The sequence below is a fragment of the Gymnoscopelus microlampas genome (assembly GCF_963454915.1).
Source record: "Gymnoscopelus microlampas genome assembly, chromosome: 11".
Classification (NCBI taxonomy): domain Eukaryota; kingdom Metazoa; phylum Chordata; class Actinopteri; order Myctophiformes; family Myctophidae; genus Gymnoscopelus; species Gymnoscopelus microlampas.
The window spans coordinates 13409208-13432624 of NC_139948.1; the positions used below are offsets into that span (position 1 = coordinate 13409208).

The window sequence follows — 23417 nt, forward strand, 5'->3', positions numbered from 1 at the left end:
AAACAGGTATATTTACAGAAAAAGGAGGAGTGGAGACAGGGGGGCAGAGGATACTACTAAAACTATGCTCACTTGTATTTTGAGGTCAGCCATCTTTTAGTTTTGAGTTTGGGTATTAACTCTCTCTCTCTCTCTCTCTCTCTCTCTCTCTCTCTCTCTCTCTCTCTCTCTCTCTCTCTCTCTCTCTCTCTCTCTCATATATAATATATATTAGTATTGCATTATTCATTTTATGCAACTAGTACCCAGTCACGGCGTCATCGTCCGTCCTTCTGGGAAATGAGTTGTGGACATTGACTTGTGGACAATATCTTAAAGGTCAAAGTACAATAAGCAATCAGCAGGCCAGGTCTGTTAGACAAACCTAATGATAGATGTCAACGGTTTTCAAATAGGAAAAGTAAAACTTTTAATGTGTGTTGTGTCCAATATAATATACTAATCAACAGGATGTAATAACTGGAGGCTTTCTGACCTGATAATAACGTTTCATGCCTTATTCATGTCGGGTTCCCAAACTTTTCAAGTGGTGACCCCCCCGCCCCAAAATAATCAATTTAAACTGGGGACCCCCCACCCTGACAAGCACTTGGAATTGTATTGCATTACATTTAGTTTGACTTGGTTCTACAGATAAATATTGTGAAAATAGCCGAACTACAAGCACTGCAACAAGGCGTTGTGAGCTTGTAGATCTGCTATTTCCACAATGTTTGCCTCTTATATGTAATATTTGACATTTTGGCCAATTTGGTAGTATTAAAAAGGTCTTAAAAGTCATTAAATTGTCACTTTACAAATGTGCAGATACCTTGTATACACTTATTCTGTATGTTGGTTTGTTACTTTGTTTACTGTTGAGTGAGAAAACAATGTTGTACATTAAGCTAATCATCTGGGGACCCAGATCTTGACAAGACTGACACTCAAAATCTTTAAAAAATCATGGGTCAAAATAGCCTTATTAGGCTTAGAGAAGAATTTTCAGAACATTTTTTTCTGAAACTTGCTCCCAGAGCATTTTAGATGGAAACTGACCACTGTAGTAGAGTGTCTAAAACTGGATAAATTGAAACGTAATGCACAATACATGAGTCCAAATGCCTTCCTTTTGACAAAACTGACACTCAAAATCATGGGTCAAAATAGCCTTATTAGGCTTAGAGAAGCATTTTCAGAACATTTCCAAACTTTTCACTGAAACTTGCTCCCAGTGCATTTTAGATGGAAACTGACTGACTGACTGATTGATTGATTGATGTACTTTATTTAGTAAGACATGAGAACAACAGTACATGGAAGTACAAATTCACACTACAAGGTCTAACAGATACACACACAACTATACGGAACGTCATAGGCTACAATCAGCTTACAGGTTACTGGTATGAAGAGTGAAAAATATGTACAAGAGAAGAAAAACAAAACCCCACTGTAGGGTGTCTAAAACTGGATAAATTTAAGCCCAATACACAATAGTCCAAATGCCTTCCTTTTGACCCCAAAAAACACATCCACCTGGGCGAAACACCCATCTGGGGACCCCCCAAAATACACATGCACCCATCTAGGGACCCCCCAAATAGACCCCTTAACAGACGACGTCACACTGATAAGAACCAGTATGCGCGCAACCAGTATGCGAGCAATGAAACCCATTCTGTCAGGTCTCGCAAGGACGCGCCTCACTAGCCAACACACAAGAGGGGGTTGAGATGTGCTGAAACCAGCACACCCCGAAAGAACAGGTTGGGAATTGATTGCGTGAAACAATCACCTGTGCGTCCAGTCTCAATGTTAGTAAACAAATAATTGGTCTATTACACATGCACCTGGGCGAAACTCCGGGAAAAGAGAGAGTCCGAGTATACAGTAACAGTAAGTATGTGTTTAATGTCCACTATACATGACCAAATAAGGAGGTGGAGGAGGAGCTAAAGCCTATATACTCCGTAGTACGACGGTGTACAGTGTTGCCATGTTGGCTTATTATAAGCGACTTTGGGATTCTTTTTCTGTAAAGTTACTTGTATTGGTAGTTGCGGGTTACGTTTTTTGGGCTTGTTTGTTTCTAAAGTGTAGGCCTACTTGCTTATTTAGGCTTGCTTCCAAATGTTTCAATTATTATTTAAACCAGTGCTTCTCAGGGAGCATTTGTGTGTAGAATGTTTAAAAAATAAATATTCAAAATATTTCACATGTTATTGTTGTGAGCTTGTAGAGCGGCTATTTTCAAATAGCCAATACGTGTAGGTTTAAAGTGCTCATGTGGCCTAATTTGCTTCTTTTGGGCTTGTTTTCATATACCTGGTTGCTTGTTTCTCTCTTAAAACCTGGCAACGCGGATGGTGTAGCAGCTCGCCAAAAAAAAAGAACAGATCTGCAAGCTAGCAAAGCGTCGCGGTGCAACGCGTTGTTAACTTGTAGATCTGTTCTTTTTTTGGCCAGTGACGCCCTAGAATCCTGAGCATGGAAGGGGGATGCGTGAGAATTTATTAGAGGAAACGGTAGAGGCCGACACGCCTCCTCCCTCCAACAGTGTTGCCATGTCCGCTTATTATACGCGAATTTGGGCTTGTTTGTCTGTAAATTTTAAATATTGGTAGTTGCGGGTTGCTTTTTTTGGGCTTGTTTTTAAAGTGTAGCCTAGCCTCAAACATTTTCATGTCAAGGACCCCCACATTAATATGTATTTGTCTGCAGAGACCCCCCCTTCTGAAGATAATTGTGCCAGAGACCCCTAAAAGATTTGTGGATTTGAAAATAGCAGACCTACAAGCTCACGTAGATCGGCTATTTGGTATTACCCAATGGTTAGAGCGCTCAGGTGGTCGCTACTTTTGGGCTTGTTAGCCTTGTTTTCATAGACCTAGTTGCTTGGTTCTCTCACAAAACCTGGCAACACTGACCCTCCAACATACGCATGAGATGATCGAGAGGAGAAACCTTTGACTGAGGAGAAGAAAAAAAAGTTTGCCTTGAGGCGAACAAAAAAAGAAAAGCCACCCATAAGAAGAAGAGAAGGGGAAAAAATGAGGCGATCGTTCCGAAAAAGCGAGTAAAACCGAAGAGAAAGAGTTTTAGGTGCAACAGTGATCATACGACGATCTGACCCAAAGAAAGGGAAAGATTTGGAGCTGTTGGGGGTCGATCGAAGGGATCGTTTGTGATCCAGAGTCATAAAGTTGGCACCACCAGGGACGAATTGACTTAAGGCGGGTGCGGAAGGCGTTTTTTTCTCCGGGGCAAGAAAGTTTGATTGTTTTAAACAAAGATTGTTATTAATCCTTAAAGAAAAGACGGCCACCACGGTACCAGCGGGGCGCGATCCATCCAGATGTGAATGGAAGTGATACAAAGTAACGAGGAGGAAGTATAATAACAGTTTTTTATATATAGAAAGCTACATTGTTGCATACATTGTTGCCATCGGGGGAAATGTTTGGACTTGGACCGTCGCAGATCGTTTAAAAAAAGACAAAAGTACATGTTTAAAAACAATAAATTGTTTTGTAACATGCATCAGGTTTCTACATACTTCTCTTTTTGGGCCCTATCATAACTTCTCTGGTCACATTTTAATTCAGCATCTCGACGATTTTTAAGTGTTTTTTTTCCTGTTGCTTTTTATAGTTTCTGGTAAACGTCAGTCTTTTCGACGTCTCCAGTGAACTCCACTTTTTAGATTTCGTTTTTAATCAAGAGTAATAATAATAGTACTAAAGCCGTTATGTCTGGAGAAGAAGAGAGATTCAAACTGGTCGTCGTGGGTGGAGGCGGAGTGGGCAAGAGTGCCCTGACCATCCAGTTTATTCAGGTGAGTGATGGAAGAAGTACTCGCATGTTTTACTTAAGTAAAAGTATCAATACTGCAATGTAGAAATACTCTGTTCCAAGTTATAGTCCGGAATTCAAATTTACTTGAGTAAAAGTACCAAAAGTATTTGTATCAAAATGTACTTAAAGTACCAAGTAAAAGTACTCATTGTGCAGAATGTCCCATTTCACAAGTTCAATGTATACACATCTTTTGAAAGCTCACAATGCGCATTGTGAGCTTGTAGATCGACTATTTTCAAATGGCCGAAATATTTATAGGGGTGAATTGGTTAATGTATATTTGGAATGATAATCAAGATGACAAAATATCTAATATTTTCATGTAGTTGTAGTGGAGTACAAGTACAATATTTGCCTCTGAGATGTAGTGGAGTAGAAGTAAAAGTGTTGACATTTGTAAATACTGAAGAAAGTGAAAAAAAATACCTTAAATTTGTACTCAAGTAGGCCTACAGTACTTGAGTACATGTACACCACTGCTGCTCATGAAAAAATGTAATTTATCTGCCTTTTGAATAAAGAAGATTGAGTTAAATCCAATTTAATTTAAATCCAAAGACTGTACTACAAATGGAACCAAATTGGTTCCATTTGTAGAATGGAACCAACTCTTTGGAGTGTGTGTGAGAGAATTAACATATTAACATGAGCCTACTTGTGTATAATTATTAGGTTTAGCTCCAGTGTGTGCCACTGCCTGCCTCAAAATGTTCTCTGAAAGTCACTTGGCCTGCAATTTACAAACCAAGACATTTGCATGTAAATAAGGGCGCACAGCGGAATGTCTTCTCTCCTAAACCTCCCATTTCTCAACCTTCAGTCCTACTTCGTCTCCGACTATGACCCCACCATCGAGGACTCCTACACCAAAATCTGCACCGTGGATGGGAAGGAGACCCGGTTAGACAGTAAGTACCACAAGGACCATTACAACATACATTACTCAGAGTGTGTGTGAGTCATTGCTTTGGCCTGATCGCATTGTCCCATCCCTCCCAAATGCATACACATGTGTGACAATATAGGCGGTAGCACTGGCTTTCAAAATCGATCAATCAAAGTGTTTCTGGCTAGTATTTGACCAGATGTGGGAGAGTACAGTAACGTTGCACCATGTGGCCGCTCCCTGTCTGTGAGGTAAGAGAAGAAGCATGCCAGTTTGCCAGATCCAGCCCCAGCCTCAAAGTACTGTATGAGTGCATGGATGATTCATTCCCATGTTATGACTTGCACTTGGCCAATGTTGACGCTCTAAGGCTAAGGTGTAGTCGTTTGAGGGGGCCTTAACTTGACAAGCGCCTGGGTCACCAAGTTGGTTGATAAAATCTTGTATATAACTTTGCCCTCCTTCTCATGGCCTGTCATTGTGCATGAATAATGCCATAATGTGTGGCTCATCAGAGATGCTTCTGTGGAGACCTAAATGCTCAAAGTTTGCTAAAAGTTTGATTGTCTGCTTGAGGTAATGTCTCAAGCTTAGCCGAACATGTCAACCAAATGCAGAAACAACCACCCTTTTTGTGTGCAATTTGAAAACCGAACTTCTTTTAAGTAGCCAAAATCGATACTATAATGACAAAAGCAAAACGTACAAAGATCTTCATAATAAAAAAAAACTCATTAGCAGGTCATGTCAGAGTTTAAGGGCCTGCTGACATATTGTTTTTAGTTTTTGCACTTTGGCTCTGTGTGCAGAGCCATCTGAATTAGCACAGTTATTAATGAGACGAGTATGGCCTGATCTAACAATCCAAAACAGATATTCATCAAACCTCATGAGTTTTTACTCCATTTTGATGCCTTCTTTTGGTCAACGACTTACCAGATTTGCATTCCCTAATGCCTATTTCATTCCCATTTTTATCTTCCCTTTAAGCAGGTTGAATAAGAATAAGCATGCCTTTCGCTCAAATGATTTACGGTTTAATTGTGCACTGCCATTGAATTGTGTTTGTATTGTAGGTGTGCGATTCTCCTCTGGCTTGTAATGATCAATTCTTATTCAACCCAGAACAGAATTCTTTTTCATTTGTGCCATTACATACATTTTACATTTACCTTTTCTACCATCATCTGGCTGCCTATTGGTAGATGGGTAGATGAGGTTAGAGGAGGATTTTTACACCAGTGGAATAGGACTAGGTTTTAACCACTTAACTAACTTGAAGTGTGTGTGTGTGTGTGTGTGTGTGTGTGTGTGTGTGTGTGTGTGTGTGTGTGTGTGTGTGTGTGTGTGTGTGTGTGTGTGTGTGTGTGTGTGTGTGTGTGTGTGTGTGTGTGTGTGTGTGTGTGTGTGTGTGTTTAGTTTTGGATACAGCCGGCCAGGAGGAGTTTGGGGCTATGAGGGAGCAGTACATGCGATCTGGAGAAGGCTTCTTACTAGTGTTTGCCCTAAACGACACTGGGAGGTAATGGGAAACGTGTGCATGTGTGCATGAATGAATGTTCTTCTCATTCATAATCAAACAGGAACCCAATGTCTTCTGTTTCTTTTTTGTTAATGACATTTACGTTTATGTAGAGATGGATCTTACTTCCTAATTTTACGTTGCGTGTTAACGGGCATGTCACTTGAGGCGGAGTGATAACAGTGGGCTGGGTTACTGTAGAAAGAGGAAGTGAAGTGACGGTGTGTGATGTGGTGAGGCTGCGATGAGCTGGCCTCTCATTGCTATTTTCAAAAAGATACTTTTAGGTGTTAGGTCTTGCATTTAACAGTAACACCACACTGTAGAATCTACTCTGAGAGTGTACTAATGGACAGTCTCAGAGAAAGTCACAGTTAATTAAACTCATTTTTCATTTCAAGGACCCTCAGTCACAGACCCCCTGTTAGATTCTGTTCTCAGATGGTCCAGAATTCCTTAACAGTCTATGCTATAGGTACTGTCGAACAGTGGAACTCCGATCAAAATGTTCAGTATTTCATGCATGTTCTTGTTCTGTAATTGTACTTTCTTGTAAATGGAATAATGGTGAAGTTTAACTATTAATCATTTAGCTTAGTCCCCAGACCCCACATTGAGAACCACAAAGCACAAAAGCAAACACTTTCATGAGGAGGAGACGCTATCAAAGGTTTATTTCTGAAGTATTATGCGAGTCATTCCTCCGTTCAAGCAATGAAGTCCAGTGGTCTGTTGCATCCACCTTTTCTATTCATATACTGCCTGTATTTTCTATTCTGGGATACGTTGATAGCATGTGCATTGACTGATCCATCAGTCAATGCAAATTCTTTGGGGGATATAATGCAAATCAGTAGAGATCATGGATAGAACCACTCATGAAAGAGACCTACCAATGTAGACACATCGATTGATTTGGAATTGATCACACAATAAGAATCACCAGAATTCAGTGTATGAACCGCCATATTCAGTAATGGATGTGTAGATACAATATATGTACCATCTACCTCTTTCCTCAACAGTTACAATGAGATCCACAAGTTCCACACACAGATTCTGAGGGTGAAGGATCGAGATGATTTCCCCATGGTACTGGTCGGAAACAAAGCAGACTTGGAGCAACAGCGAGTGGTAACGTTGCCCTGATCATTCATAGATTAATTCTGAAGGCATTTTATTTTTACACAAAAATAAGGCGGCTTAGTCTTGATTTACACATCAGAAAATAACAGATCTACAAGCTCACTGCGCGATGCATTATGATCTTGTAGATCGGCTACTTCTGGTGTTCGGCACTGGCGTGCAACCAGTTAGAAATGGCAGTACAGGCCTCACAGCCAGATCCAAACGCAGGACGTTAAGTGTATTATGTGTTGGGCTCATCAATACATTGGACTACCTGGATGCCCCTGCTCTGCTGTTTCATCATTTCAATCTTTACAGAAAATAAATGTATTTTTCACTTGGTGTATTTTTGTCACCTGTATTTGGCATCACTTTTACATGAGTTCTACAAAATAAAGTTGAAATGACTTGCAGATCATCTGGAATGTTGAAAGGCTATTTGTAATAGTGCGGTCACCATTCCAGTCATCTTTGCAGATTGTATTCATGGTCAAAGACGTTTGTGAACATGAAAAGATGTCTGACAAAGCCAAAAAACAGGTAAAATCAGTTGCCTTTACCAGCTGGTAATGTTAGTGAGTCATGATTATCAACAACCTTAGGCTATGCAATGTACTTATAGCACGTAGCTATACTTACACTAACCTTTCTTTCTCCAAGGTAATTGTATTGATATGTGAAATTGATGTAGCAGTTGGAGGATAAAGTGAGCATGAAGCGTGTAGCCCCAGGGCTACACCGAAGACATTAAAGCCATTTAAAAAAATCTCTGGCCATTCTCTTTCAATTAAAAGAAAATGGTACACCGTTCAATCCTCTGTGTTAATTTAACTCTGAGCGTGTACAAATGGAACGTGTCCATTTGGTTCCATTTGTATCCGCTCCAAATGGGTAAATTAGCACTGAGTGCGTCTTAACACTGTGTTGGTCTTAGCGCTTGCATTATTATCAAATTTGCTATCATAAACTGTAAATAGGAACTGTCATCTCAGGGTCTTGTGCCTTACGCCAGTGTGCTGCCAACCAGGTTAGAAGACCTATGTTCTCGGCCACCTCAAGGTAGCTAAAGAAATATGAGTTGGATAAACCAGAAGTGTGTGTTCACTAGCAAAGACGGACAGGGTAATAAATAATGGATGCAAGAGCTGTAATATGTGCATTCCCTCTGCTGCTCCAGATCTCCAGAGAGGAGGCCCAGGGATTTGCCAGAGAGAATAGGATCCACTACATGGAAGCCTCGGCTAAGAACCGCTACAATGTGGACGAAGCCTTCCTGGAGGTGGTGCGCGCTATAAGGTACTGCCGAGAAATCATTCTGTCAGTTATGACCCAGTTGAATACATCATTGTCCTTTTATGGCGCCGCGTGGCTCTGCAGGAGTCTCGCCATGTAAAAGAGAGAGTCTGTCTGTGTGTGTGTGTGTGTGTGTGTCCGGAGCTAATCTCGCTAACTGCTGGGCCGATCAGCGCCAAATTTCATGTGCAAACTGCCCGTGGTTGTGGGCCTCAGAAGTACAAACATTGTATATATACGTTTTAATTGTAATGTTATAATGGAAGTCAAAGGGGCTCTGATTGTGCTGAAAATGTCCCCAAGTTTGGAGCCATACGTCATAGACTAAGACAACTGATGTCATAGATGACTGACATCACAGGCTGGCTACATGAAGTCCAAGATCCAAATTCCAAAAGGAATTTACCCTCTCGAGTGCCACAAAGGCTAACCATGTAGCAGTGGCAATATTCTGAGTAGAGTACCAGTTATCAATTTGTCGATGACTGTGTGAAATGGAAGTAAAATAACGTGAAATAGCGTGAATGACTAAGGAATTTCTCAATCAAGTTTTCTTTGCCCCTGATCCTGATTTGATTCATTTAAAGCTATAATCTGTGTTTTATGTCCATTGTCTCGCTCTCCTGATGGAGAGGGGTAATTGCAATGATGTCTGAAACTACATGAAAGAAAGTTTATTTATTTATTTTTATATAATCGTTTTGGTGCAAGCTTTGTCAATGCAATGGTAGATTTTCACTGCCTTGTTTCGTCAGCTGTCCATTGCTATGGTTGAAAAAGATAACACATTTTAGTGTAAATTTTAATTCGAACTGAATCCAAATGATATATTTATTTAAAGTTTTATTGATTTGTCTAAATAGCTACAGTAATTGTCTAAGCTGTAATTGCAAGTTGACACACAGAAAAACAAATTCCCTCAATCACTCATTCTCCTCCCTCTCTTGCTCTACCTCCCACCCCCTACCTTCTGGTACTTTCTCTTCGTCCCTCGTTACACCACTGTCTCCGGGAACAGAAAATTTCAGGAGACGGAGAGCCCCCCGATCCCCGCCAACCAGACGCGGAAGCAGAAGAGCAGTGGGTGTCCCTGCACTGTCCTCTAACCAACCCTACTCCGCCATCTCCTCTGCTGTTACCATGGAGACCAAACCACCCCCCCCCCCCTTGCTCACTGGGCGCGCTTGTCCACCAGAGTGGGGAGAGAAGAGAGGAATGGGGTGCATGGATAGGAGGGGGTATATTGTGCGTGTGTGTATGTGTGTGTGTCTGTGTCTGTGCGCTGGCACTGCTTAGAGAAGGGGGTCCAAGAGAGCTGAGCAAAAAGATGGAGTGTAACATTTTATTCTTTTTAATTCAAATGGTTTCATTCGCACTTTTTTGCTCAAAGCGTCTTTGTTTTAAATCATTGTAACCTTTTTATATTTGAGGTCCTGTCATTTCTGTAAAGAGAAAAAGAACAAAAAAAAAGGATGTAAAAAGGGAGAGGTCCCGATCAAACTAGAAGCAGAGAAAGAGAGTGACAGAAGGCAACAGCATGCTGAATCAAAGGCCACCGTCACCCAAAACACTTGTTTGTTCTGAGTATAGAGGCTTTCATCTTCCGACAGCTGTCAGCCAGCTGCCTTGTTCTGGCCTTTCACAACATGTTTGCCATTGCAGCGGTTCTCAAGTGGACTTGAATTCTGTCTTGAATTTACACCGCCATGTAGTCAGGAGGATGCGGTATGAAATAATGCATTGTATCCTCTAATAGAGTTGTGCGAGACTATTGCATCATCTCACATCCCCCGTTTTTGAGCTGTGCGGCAGACATCATGACCTAAATGTCCTATTAGTCCCTCCAAGGGAAGTCATGGTGTGTGATTGTGCTAAGTGCTGGGCAAGGCTCATTTGACCACATTAAACCTGGTGTCCCTATATTGGGCATGTCATAGGTGAAATATATATTTTCAAAATAATCAAAAACAATAGCATATCTTAAAGCTCAAAGCGTGTCGTAATGTGGCACCTTGTGAGCTAGTATATCGGCTATTTCTGAAAAAAAATTAATAGGGCTTAAGTGGTTAAAAACATTGCAATTTGTTGGCAATGAGTCAAACTCCGCATTGTGTTTCTGTATGGATTGAATGAATGCATGCTAGTGAGAGAAGAAGGCTGCACAAGAGACTTGGAGATAAGTGTTCCAAACACTGGTACTTTTATTAAGCAATGCAGTATTCGTGACCACAAAAGTTCTATTCCGTTTGCACAATTTCAGCTATGGACTGGTAGGCAACAGTAGTTTGACACTAAAAAGTATGTTTTGTTGTTAGTTTGATGTTTTCAAGTGATTTGGAGGAGTGTTTGTGAGTAGACTTGAAGTTGTGCTCTGGTACTTTTATCCCTTTCAGGTATTGGCCTGCTTTTCAAGTTATTGCTTTTCAATTCCAATGCCATGCACATCATTTCAGGCACGCACTGCCACAAATCAAGCATCGATTGTTAGTATTCACTTTTTGTCTTCAAGGAATGTGCAAAAACAAGATTGTGTGGAGAGGAAGTCATAGGCAAGATATTGCAAAAAAACATTGTATGCAAAGCATTTCATAGCCTGTATATTCAATGAGTAATGGATCACTTGCTCACTGTTAACTGACATCTATTGTGTTTTTTAAGTGAATATGTAGCACTGTGTTTTAGTGTGTTCTCTTGATCAAGGACAATTACATTCTTGCTCCCGTGGACTTATCAGGGATCTGATCATACAGTATATCATAATCGATGGTTCTATGCCATGTTCATTTCCACTAAATGAAATGTGGCAGGTGCATAAAGATGGCATTCGATCAGTCTTTTTTTGTTTGTGTTTCACACAGTGCAAGATGTCCAAACAGTCTGTTGCCTTTTGGGGACAGAGAGGACAAAATTGATGTACGTTGCACTGTAGTCACTAGTGGACACTGCTTAATTAACCACATGAACCGTAGCGTCCCTATTCTGGGGCAGACAGTCGGTGAAAATGGCGATCTACAACCTTGTAGATTGTCTATATTCAGCAACGAGATTTGATGTAGCAGGAAAACATTAGGGGGCCTAGGATAGACCCTGGTCAACTAAGTATAGGGTTTCAAGTGGTTAATAACATCCAAGCACTGGACTGACATCTTTATGCATCTCCTTGCCTCATGTCACACCTTACTCTTTTGCATCTTGTTGAACGCCACATTTCATTTTGTATTTTCAGTATCACTATTTGTGTATTTAAGTGAGTGTAGTTATTGGATTTATTGATTTATCCTGCTTATGATGAAAAACATTTGAAGGCCTGTATCCCCCATCTGGTTACTTGTACAAAACGATCCAAAGTAGAATGAATTGAATTCCATATCTGCCCTTTTCAACGCTTTGGACTGTTTGGTAGCTTTTTTTTAGCTGTTTTTTTTTTTTCATGACGTTTCCATTTGTGTTGATTGCTCCGTTTTAACCTACAAGAACGTTGTTTTGTATTGAAATAAAACCAAAGAACTTTTGTATGTGATTAAAATATTATTTACTTTAATAATTGCCTTTGTTGTGACTTGTGATGCTGGCTTCCTTTCTGACATGGAGCCAACAAACTATGTAACATTTAGACATTTAGCAGACGCTCTTATTGGGAGTGACTGACAAAGTACACAATCAGAATAAACAACATGAAACCTAGTCAACAAATGACGGGGTAAATGGTCAAGTAAATAGAGTGCAAAGAAAACAATTAAGTGCTACAAAGAAACAAGAATACCAGATAAACATCAAACCTAGCATCTGTCTAAACAACATGCTATCTAATAACATTCTTAGCATTTTTGGTCAAGCAAACGCTATGTATCTAAATAACATGGATAACACGAACAGGTCCATTATACATCTGCACAGTATAGCGCCTACTGTGTAAAAAAAAAAGAGGAAACAAGAAGTGATACAAGGAATGAATACCTTTTTTTTTTGTACATAGAGTTAAAAATAAGGGAGTGCTAGAGGTTGAGGAAGTGGTGCTGGAAAGTAACTAAGCACGTACTCAATTACTGTACTTAAAGGGTAAGACCACTTTGGTAGAGGTTTGGGTTGTGCAGTTACCTTGCCATGATGTAACTTCAAAGGTGGGCAAGAAATCAAAAATAATTGCTCCATTGATTAGAAATTGATCATTCAAAATATGCTCCTCATTGACTTACATTGTACGGTAAAACAGCTCTCAAAGTCACTCTTTTAGCACGTAAATGAACCCAAACAAAGTTGATTCAGACAATATAGAGCATCACCAAACCCAGTACTGTTTGTTTTTTTAATAAAAATGTCAACTTCCTGTTGATTTTACTATTTGAAGATCCGGATCCGGATCCGCTGATCCAGTCCGGGTTTTCTACTTATTAAAAATGGCAAAATCAACAGGAAGTTGACATTTTTATTTAAAACAAAAACAGTACTGGGTTTGGTGATGTTCTATATTGTCTGAATCAACTTCAAGCGTTCGTTTTTGTGCTAAAAGAGTGACTTTGAGAGCTGTTTTACCGTACAATGTAAGTCAATGAGGAGCATATTTTGAATTATCAATTTCTAATCAATGGAGCAATTATTTTTTATTTCTTGCCCATCTTTGGAGTTACATCATGGCAAGGTAACTACACAACCCAAACCTCTACCAAAGTGGTCTTGCCCTTTAAGTACAATTTTGAGGTATTTTTTACTTTACTGGAGTACTTCCAATTTTCAGTACTTTTACTTCTACTCGACTACATCTCAGAGGCAAATATTGTACGTTTACTCCACTACACTCATTTGAGAACTTTAGATACTTTGTAGATTTGGATTAATATTACAAAACATATATTACCCACTTCAGCCCTATATACATTTTGGCCATTTGAAAATAGCAGATCTACAAGCTCACAATGTGTCGCTATGCGACACATTGTAGTCTCCCAGACCATCTTCCACCGATCTGGCTTTGTGAGATTTTCAGCATTTTTGTCATTGCTGTCAACAGCTTCTGGCATTGAATAGAGATGAGAAGTTCCAAAGGGCCACATCATGCCACGGTTTCTGGATTCGATGGTTTAATAGCTGGCCTACTGAGGATAGGCTACACAATGTGATTGATTGGTTGAATACTTTATTAACAGTTTGCAAATTGTACAAGGATTGGTGTTAAAGGGATAACACAGGGGGCTTATTTCCATTGTGGTCCTGTGATGGGGCTTGGATATCCAAATAGCTAGTTTTAAGTAATCATGTTTTCTGTGTTTGGGAATTGATGTAGCCTAGTGTGCAGATAAATGATGTGTTCAGTAGTTTAGTGGTCAATAGCTACTTTTTTTATTTGGTTTTTAGTTTTCTTTTTTGCTGTTCTCGATTAAAATCTGCAAGTAATAGACCAATTATTTGTTTACTAACATTGAGACTGGACGCACAGGTGATTGTTTCACAACCTGTTGTTTCGGGGTGCGGTAGTTTCAGCACACCCCAACCCCCTCTTGTGTTTTGGCTAGTGAGGCGCGTCCTAGCGAGACCTGACAGAATGGGTTTCATTGCGCGCATACTGGTTGCGCGCATACTGATTCTTATCAGTGTGACCTGTGACGTCGTCTGTTAAGGGGTCTATAGGCCTAATAGTTATTTGCAGATTTTCTGATTCTGATCATTATAAAGTAGGCCTATATAGGCTATACAATATATATATGTATATTTTTTTCTCGTCCTTTAATTAGTATTATTCTAGTTGGTCTGCCTACATCATGCTCTGCTTGCCTGTAAAAATAAAACTTCAATGTTTTTAACGCACGCACGCACGCACGCACGCACGCACGCACACACACACACACACACACACACACACACACACACACACACACACACACACACACACACACACACACACACACACACACACACACACACTTTTACTTTTACTTCTACTCCACTACATCTCAGAGGCAAATATTGTACTTTTACTCCACTGCAATTATTTGAAAACTGTAGTTACTTTGTAGATTGAGATTATTATTACAAAACATACGTTAATCATTTGAAAATAGCAGATCTACAAGCTCACAACGCCTCACGATGCGACACATTGTGAGCTTGTAGATCTGCTATTTTCAAAAGTTTTTTTATACATTTGAAGCCTGTGAATGAAATGAGACATTCTGCATAATGAGTACTTTTTTTATGCCAGTATTTTTGTACTTTTACTCAAGCATTTTTTTTTATTCTGGACATTTACTTGCAGTATTGATACTTTTACTTAAGTAAAACATTTGAGTACCTTTTCCACCATTACACGCACGCACGCACACACACACACACACACACACACACACACACACACACACACACACACACACACACACACAAACAAGGAAACTCCCTCATGTCTCTCTGCCTCAGGCAGTCAGGTATGTTGTGGAACAGGTATGTGATGTGAGGTAGAGTCGTCACGGCGTATTTATGGGAACAACAGCCTAGCATATGGAACACGATGCAAATTCTCGCTACTGAAACCCTGGGAGAAAGTTAGAAATTGTGCTACATTAATCTAAGCAAAGCTTTACATCTGGGTGGAACACAGTCTGAAGACATCAGGAAAGAAAGAAAGGAGTAATCTCTGGTACATTTACTCTCAAAGTTTGTTAGCGCTGAGCAAACTCCATTCAGGTAAGTGGCAAGAAACATTGTAAAACGCCCCTGGTTCACCAAACCTACTGTTTTATATGTGCTAGCCTGTGTATAATTTAAAATGTAATCGTTTTAAATCAAATGTTTATGTAATGTGCCTGAACAGGCAGAGATGATCTCACACAGCAGGAGGGTTTATTAATAATTACCTGCTACCTTTTTTTGGTTGATAGATTGGATAGAAAGTTGTTCTAACTATTCACCACTAGGTGGTGTCAAAGCCCCGTGATCTGTGTCTCAAGCACAGAAAGGCTTGATCTTGTGTATGAAATAAAGGAAAAAGTACTCACATTGTTTACTTAAGTAAAAGTATCAATACTGCAATGTAGCAATACTCTGTTACAAGTAAAAGTCCAAAATTCACATTTTACTTGAGTAAAAGTTCAAAAGTATTGGCATCAGAATCAAAAATGTTTGAAAATAGCAGATCTACAAGCTCACAATGGGCGCTGTGAGCTTGTAGAGGGCTAAAGTGGTTAATGTATGTTTCATAATATCATATTTGCTATATTTGCCCCTGAGATGTAGTGGAGTAGAAGTAAAAGTATTGGAAATTGGAAATACTCAAGTAAAGTACAAATACCTCAAAATTGCACTTAAGTAAATGTACTTAGTTACTTTCCACCACTGGAATAAAGGTAGTGAAAATGGTCAGTTTAATTAAATTATACCTCCCCCTCCCCCTTTCTTTTGTAGTTTTTGCTTTTGCAATGCCAGGTTCAGCAGAGGTATGTTTTGCCATGCTATCCTTGCTCCACCTGGCTTGGGCAAGAGTTCTCTACAACCACAATGAAGGTAAACACTACTAGATTGAAGATTCTAGAGCTGTGTGTGTGTGTGTGTGTGTGTGTGTGTGTGTGTGTGTGTGTGTGTGTGTGTGTGTGTGTGTGTGTGTGTGTGTGTGTGTGTGTGTGTGTGTGTGTGTGTGTGTGTTCATTTGTCTTAGTCAGTCATGACAATTCTGATGGTGAGAGTATAATTGTATTCTTTAGGAGAGCAGACTTAATACTATAATACAGCTCTCTCTTATCTAAGTTGCATGCCTTGTTTGTATGTGGTTCCTCTATCTATCATCTGTATTGATTTGCATTTTTGAATTGCAAAAATGTTCATGTGATCTCATCATTTCATGTGAAAGTTAACGTCCATGTCTATCTTAGCCCGAGCCTAGAGCTGGGCGGTATGAATTCAAATCAATATTAATTCAAATCTTTGCCTCTATTGAAAAAGCTCACAACACGTCACTATGCGCCGCTTAGTGAGCTTATAGATCGTCTATTTTCACACACCACTTGTACAACAGAAGTATAATACAGAACAAGTGTTTTGAGAAAGAAAAAAAAATCTTCTCAATTATCAGATTAACCTACATGAGCAAGATTAAGTCAGATATCGGTATGTTTTCAGTTAACTGCCCAGCCCTACCCGAGCCTATTCATCTTTCTGTGTGTCTCACTTTCTCTTCTCTGTGCTCGTGGTGGTTCCAGTGTTCCTTGGGGACAGGCCAGCTGCATCCTTCCTGTCGCGCTCGCTGCTCTACAATAGCTGGGACTTTGAGCTGGTTAGGACAGACAGCCTGGAGAGGGAGTGTATAGAGGAGATATGCAACTACGAAGAGGCCAGGGAGGTGTTTGAGGACGAGACACAGGCACTGGTAATGACTGGAGACAGTACACAGTCAGATCCACTGAGCTGGTAGAATTGCTATTTTGGAAGTATTTGAATTGGGCTTAAAGCTGCTGTAAGTCATATATTTCTTTGTTAAAATACATGTTAAATAGCTCTATATTCTGAGCAGTCATTAATATAGAGGCCCATTGTTTTCTAAATGGCAATCTGATTTCTAAATCTGACTGTTCAGCCATCTCTGATGGTGGTAGGTAGCCAAAACTGGTTTCAAAGTCAAATTCTTACCCTTTACAGTTACACTACAAAGCAAAATCCTCTGTGTTAATGTATCTATTTGTAACTCAGAGAGTGTACAAATGTAACCAAATGGACCCATTACATTTGTACACTTTCTGAGTTAAATCAAGGCTCAGGGTTTTACAGTGTACATAAAAAGTGACTCTTGGACTAGAAGGCTCCTCAATTGAAGCCAGATGTCAGTAGCACATTTTTCACTGAGGAACTAGGCCCATTTTTAGAGTAGGTGTGTGTTGGAGAGGTTGTATGAAGTTCATGCAGAAGTGATTCTCAGGTTCCAATTTGAAACAGAGATAGATCATTAACTCCTCTCTTGCTTCCATTTTCCAGGAAACATGGTGGAGCTCATATGTAAGCAGTCATGGTAAGTGACTTGATATCTGTTTTAAACATCCTACAGACATGGAAATATACCACAGTCATTAACCACTTTCAACCTCACATCCCTTTTTTGGGGAATGTCATTATAGTCACAAAATAGTCAAATATTGTCAGAAATTGACAAAACATTTCCAGGATAGCAGATCTACAAGCTCACAATGCATTGCATCACAACATGTTTGAGCTTGTAGATCTGGTATTTTTAAATGGGACATTAAATGGTTAACAAGCCATTTTTATACTGGATATTTTCTATTGGATATTGAATATTGATGTTCAATAGATTATGACATAATAGACACAGATTATGATGTAATATTATAACATCTCTTAGCAGTCAAAATATGAAATATATGCTATTAATGTCTCAGGTGTGTGTGAAACAACAAACAGCTGGAATGTGTACAACATTATTCACAGTTAATGGAAGGTATTTTCATATTGCAGCATTTTATGTGCCTTAAGGAAATTCAGTCTGTCAGAAACATTCCAGTTTAAGTGTGGGATAAACAGGGCTCATCTATTCCTAGCTGTACTTCACCGTTTGGAACTGGAGATCTAGTAAAATGATGTGGGGGCTCCATCTAATTTACGTAATGAAGATTTGAGTACAGCCACACCACTTATGGGTTGGCAGTAATTAAATAATTTGAAACTGTTTGGCTGACTGACAGGTGTTAACATATTAGGGAGGATAGTCGATTAGTGAGGGAACTGATTAAATATTGAATGATTAGATCAGGGGCTCACAAACTTTTTCAGCTCGAGACCAAAAGAGAAATTTGGTGATGTTTGGTGTTTGGTGCTGTTTTTGGGAACACTGGATTGAATGACTGAACAGTGCATGGCTGAATGAACACAAGTGAATGCTGCCTCTTCCATAGAGACGACGCCCAGAGTGGATGTTTCGGGCCTGGTGGCAGGAATCATAGCTATTCTGGTGTCCGCCGTCATTGCCGCTGTTCTTGGATTGTACTTCTATAAAGCCAAGAAAAGTGAGGGCAGAAGGTCAGCCAGGTGAGTGTACGTCAATATGTAGTGCTGGTAGAGAGTGTTTTGTGATGCTCAGCCCTTCTGTACCTGCAACAACCTGTCAAATGTGATTTAGTCTGCTCGGCTGACCAGATCAAGATTTTAATATATTGGCAGCCAGCATGTCTTTATGTACGGTATTTACCTTAAAGCTGAATGTTTATTATTCCTTACGTTTTAATTCAAATATTTATGCAGAAGTTGTGAATTTGTATTTCATACATTTATTTGATTGACTGCATTTGCACTATTATTATTTTCTTCTACTGATTATTAATCCCATGCTCTGTCATGGTGCAGTGCTCCAGTGAGACTGGCTATGGACGGGCGTCCAGCCCCAGAATCCATACCCCTCCATCAGATCGCAGCCCCAGGTCTACCCTCGTACAATGAGGCTGTGAACCGCAGTGGAGTGCATGACGCACCTCCACCCCCTTACTCTGGGTATGTACTTTGTGTCATGTATGTGGATCCATGGTGTACTGGAGAGACTGATTACAGTTCCTGTGGGAATATGTTAACACTCACAGAGGCTGAAGGCTCACTAAACTTTCTATTTCTTCTGCCACAGAGGGGCGCCATCGGAGCCTCCTGATCCTGCTGAAGAGGAATGAGAAGAGTGCTGGAGTGTTTTTTTTTATTATGTTGCATTGGTATTGACAATTTTACTGAAGTTTATTTTTAGAATATGAAGTGTTTTTAGAATATTTATGAATAAGATTCTGTAACAAAATCCTAATTAGATGATTTTTGGCATGAATTTTATTATTATTACTAAGGAAGGAAACAGGGATCTGTGGAGCTGTATGGAAGAAATGCTTGACACTTTTTTTAAATTCATAACGTAACCATGAACTGATAACAATACAAACCTACATGTGTATGTCATGTATGCTTCCTTTCAGTGGGAGACATGTCAATTAATGTTTACGTTAACATTTCATGTTGAACTCTCTAATTAAAGACTTGATTTACTGAATTAACAAATGATTCCCTCCTTGTCCAAAACCCATAGACTTAAATAAAATAAAAAAAATATATTTGTATAGTCGCTATATAAAAATTATGTATGTACAGTATACATAAGTACACACACACACACACACACACACACACACACACACACACACACACACACACACACACACACACACACACGTAATGCATGCATACAGCTGTTTTTCATAAGTGAGCTACGGTATTGTCATGACAAGCGGCTACTGTAACATAAGCGTACACGTTTGTGTCTCTTTTGAATTGGTTACGTTTCTACTGTAGGCTATGTATGTATTTATGTATGTATGCATATGGTTCCTTCCATTACAATGCCTCTTGTACGCCAGACTAGAAGAGCCTGATCCGCACTGTGCCTTGCCATGACAAATTGTGTGTGCGTGTGTTTGACATCAAGAGTGGGAGTAGCAGACAGACAGCGTGTGTGTGTGTGTGTGTGTGTGTGTGTGTGTGTGTGTGTGTGTGTGTGTGTGTGCGCGCGTGCGTGTGCGCGCGTGTGTGTGTTGCCAGATTCTGTGAGAGAAACAAGCAACCAGGTCTAGGAAAACAAGAAGCGACTAAGAGGGCCACATGAGCACTTTAAGCATAATACATCGACTATTTGAAAATAGCCGATCTACAAAATGGGGGGGGGGGGGCTGTGGACAAATACATATTAATTTGGGGGTCCTTGACATGAAAATGTTTAAGAACCACTGGCTTAAACCACATTTGGAAACAAGCCCAAATAAGCAACTACACTTTAGAAAAAAGCCCCCAAAAAACCGCAACAAGCAATATTTACAAGCAACTTTACATAAAAACAAGCCCAACGTAGCTTAAAATAAGCGGACATGGCAACACTGGTGTGTGTGCGTGTGTGTGTGTGTGTGTGTGTGTGTGTGTGTGTGTGTGTGTGTGTGTGTGTGTGTGTGTGTGTGTGTGTGTGTGTGTGTGTGTGTATGTGTGTGCGTGCGTGCGTGCGTGTGTCCGAGGGGAGGGAGAGGGAGTGCGCGAATGAACGAACGCGCGAGCCAGCCAGCCTAGTCATTCGCTCTTAAAAATGGCGTCTTGTGAACAAAATGACCGAAAATAGCTCTAGTCGGGCCTCCGCGGTGAGAGGCTCACATCAGGACTGCTGCTGCACGTCGACCGCTGACCGCATTCCCTTGTCTCTGGTCCGCTCATTATGTCCCCCACAACAACAGGAGATATAGCAATAAATACACTGCCAAATAGTCATTATAAATATATGTGTATATCCTACTTTTTATTCATTTATTAAAATAGTTGTCAGTTAATATAATATGGATACATTTAGATATTAGCCTTTCTTCTCTGTCCTAAGAAAAATAATAATAAAAACAATCAAATTGTAATTCTGAGAATGTAAAAATGTAATCAAATGGGTCCATTTGGTTACATTTTGTATATTATTTCAGAGTTAAATTAACCCTGATTTTTTTTACTGTGTCGAATGCAGGCATTGGGGGCGTTGAAGGCTCACTGGAATGTGTGTGTGTGTGTGTGTGTGTGTGTGTGTGTGTGTGTGTGTGTGTGTGTGTGTGTGTGTGTGTGTGTGTGTGTGTGAGAGAGAGAGAGAGAGAGAGAGAGAGAGAGAGAGAGAGAGAGAGAGAGAGAGAGAGAGAGAGAGAGAGAGAGAGAGAGAGAGAGAGAGAGAGAGAGAGAGAGAGAGAGAGAGAGAGAGAGAGAGAGAGAGAGAGAGAGAGAGAGAGCATCTAATATATTTGATCCCGCAGACGGCTTTACTTCTCCACCATCAGCTGAACCAGAGCCTCTGCCTAGGAAGACAATAGACCAGTGTTGCCAGGTTTTGTGAGAGAAATAAGCAACCAGGTCTAGGAAAACAAGCCCAAAAGAAGCAACTAGGCCATATGAGCACTTTAAACCTATTTTGCATCGGCTATTTGAAAATAGCCGATCTACAAGCTCACAACACGTTGTGATCTTGTAGATCTGCTATTTTCAAAAACTTGCAATAAAATGTGATATTTGGAATATTTTATTTCTAACAACACAAATGCTCCCTGTGGCACAAAACAGTTGTAAATATTTGAGAACTACTGGTTTTAAAAAAATAATAAAAAAATGTGGAAGCAAGCCTAAATAAGCAAGTACACGTTCGAAACCAGGCCAACAAAAACTGCAACCCGCAACTACCATTTTTACAAGCAACTTTACAGAAAAAGAAGCACAAAGTCCCTTATAATAAGCCGACATGGCAACAATGACAATAGACATTGAAATATATAGGGGGCTGAGAGAGAGAGGAGGGAGGGGAGGAGAGGAAGAAACCGGATTTTTGTGGTGGTGGTGGTTGGTGTGACCCCCTCCCTATCCACCCTCCTCCTCCTCCTCCTCTCTCTCTGTATCCTCCATCTCCCCCTCCCTCCCTCCCCTCCATTCCTCTCTCCCCCTCCTCCTCCTCCGTGCTGGTCCCAGTCTTGAGGACTTCATGCTCGTGAAACGGGGAGAAATAAACAGAACCCAGATAGAGGAGAGGAGAGAGGGAGAAGGAAAAAAAGAGAGAGAGACAGAGAGGGAGTGATAGCGTGCGGAGAGAACCCAAGACGTATCCTCCTCCCTCCCCTCCCCCCCTCTCACTATCTCTCCATCTTCATCCCCCTCTTCTCTTATTATAGTCTGTTTCTTTTTTTAATGGATAGAAATTATCCCGGTGCAGGATTCGGTGATCTGGGCGCTGGAACGGGATGGAGTTACGAGAGATCGGCGAAAGCAAGGTAAGGCAATTAAGGCACAGCCCCCCATGTATACCCCGTCGTACGGCGGTGTCGCGTACCGAAAAAGAACAGATCTACAAGCCAACTCTCATTGGCTTGTAGATCTGTTCTTTTTCGGCAAGCGACACAGTGAGCTCCGGCAAGCCATGCAATGTGCAGCTGTGGTCTGCGAAACTGGATGCATAGGCTGATCTACTGTAGAATACGCGTTGCTGTAACACAATGCCCATGCCGATTGTAAGGCAATGCAATGGCAATGCAATCCGCGTTCCCCGGATATCTCTCTCTCTCTCTCTCTCTGCATTCGTATGTATAGTCCAACACACAGGGGCTGTTAACATTGTTTGCAAGCTCTCAGGTATTATAAGCCATCCATATTGTCATTAGCAGGGAAGGGAAGGGGGTGTCTCTCTCTCTCTCTCTCTCTCTCTCTCTCTCTCTGGAACATGCGAGGAGGAATGCGATCGCATGGATACTAGGCTACTGAAGAGAAGAGATATAGATTAGACCGAGACACAAGAAGGAGAGAGGGATCGAGAGACTAGAGGGGCAAAAAGAATAATAAGAAGATGGGGGATGGGTTCTGGTGGAGCTGTGTACATATATATGATCAAGAAAAATGATTGCATTATTGCACACTGGCAGAAATTCCTCTATGGTCGCTGTCTCTCTTCACCTTTTGTCTGCCTCTGTGCTGTGTGATCGTTGCAGAGCAGACTCAGAGGGCTGTACTGCTGCTGCTGGTAGAGCTGCTTCCTAATTAGCTCCACAAATCAAATACATTTTTGGCGATGCGATGCACAGAGGAGCTACAGCACTATACTGTACTACTATATATATCAGCAGCACAGCAACAATACTGGGTTTATTGTGAGGGAAACATAATGGCCATGTATGTCGTTTTTTTTTCTCTCGTTTTTTTTGGTGCATTCGATTTCTTTGTCAACATAAAGAAAAA

General features: G+C 40.5%; 3 protein-coding genes across 3 annotated transcripts in view; all 3 read left to right on the plus strand.

Annotated features, from left to right (window-relative positions):
- Nucleotides 1-2926: 2926 nt before the first annotated feature.
- rras (RAS related) lies at nucleotides 2927-12213 on the plus strand. The gene is made up of 6 exons (XM_084071952.1): nucleotides 2927-3817; nucleotides 4661-4748; nucleotides 6146-6248; nucleotides 7274-7382; nucleotides 8554-8672; nucleotides 9688-12213. The coding sequence occupies exons 1-6, from the start codon at nucleotides 3731-3733 to the stop codon at nucleotides 9773-9775; spliced, it is 594 nt and encodes a 197-aa protein (XP_083928078.1). The 5' UTR covers nucleotides 2927-3730; the 3' UTR covers nucleotides 9776-12213.
- A 2902-nt stretch (nucleotides 12214-15115) lies between these two features.
- Nucleotides 15116-19691, plus strand: prrg2 (proline rich Gla (G-carboxyglutamic acid) 2). The gene is made up of 7 exons (XM_084071592.1): nucleotides 15116-15344; nucleotides 16062-16160; nucleotides 16853-17019; nucleotides 17622-17655; nucleotides 18557-18689; nucleotides 19005-19148; nucleotides 19276-19691. Exons 2-7 carry the CDS (start codon nucleotides 16076-16078, stop codon nucleotides 19316-19318), a joined length of 606 nt encoding a protein of 201 aa, XP_083927718.1. The 5' UTR covers nucleotides 15116-15344; nucleotides 16062-16075; the 3' UTR covers nucleotides 19319-19691.
- Nucleotides 19692-22322: 2631 nt separating this feature from the next.
- Nucleotides 22323-23417, plus strand: part of prr12b (proline rich 12b) — a 35507-nt gene continuing 34412 nt past the window's right edge. Inside the window, exon 1 of the mRNA XM_084072567.1 lies at nucleotides 22323-22459. Within this exon, the coding sequence (XP_083928693.1) occupies nucleotides 22377-22459 (83 nt within the window). The 5' untranslated portion in view covers nucleotides 22323-22376. The remainder of the gene's footprint in view (nucleotides 22460-23417) is intronic.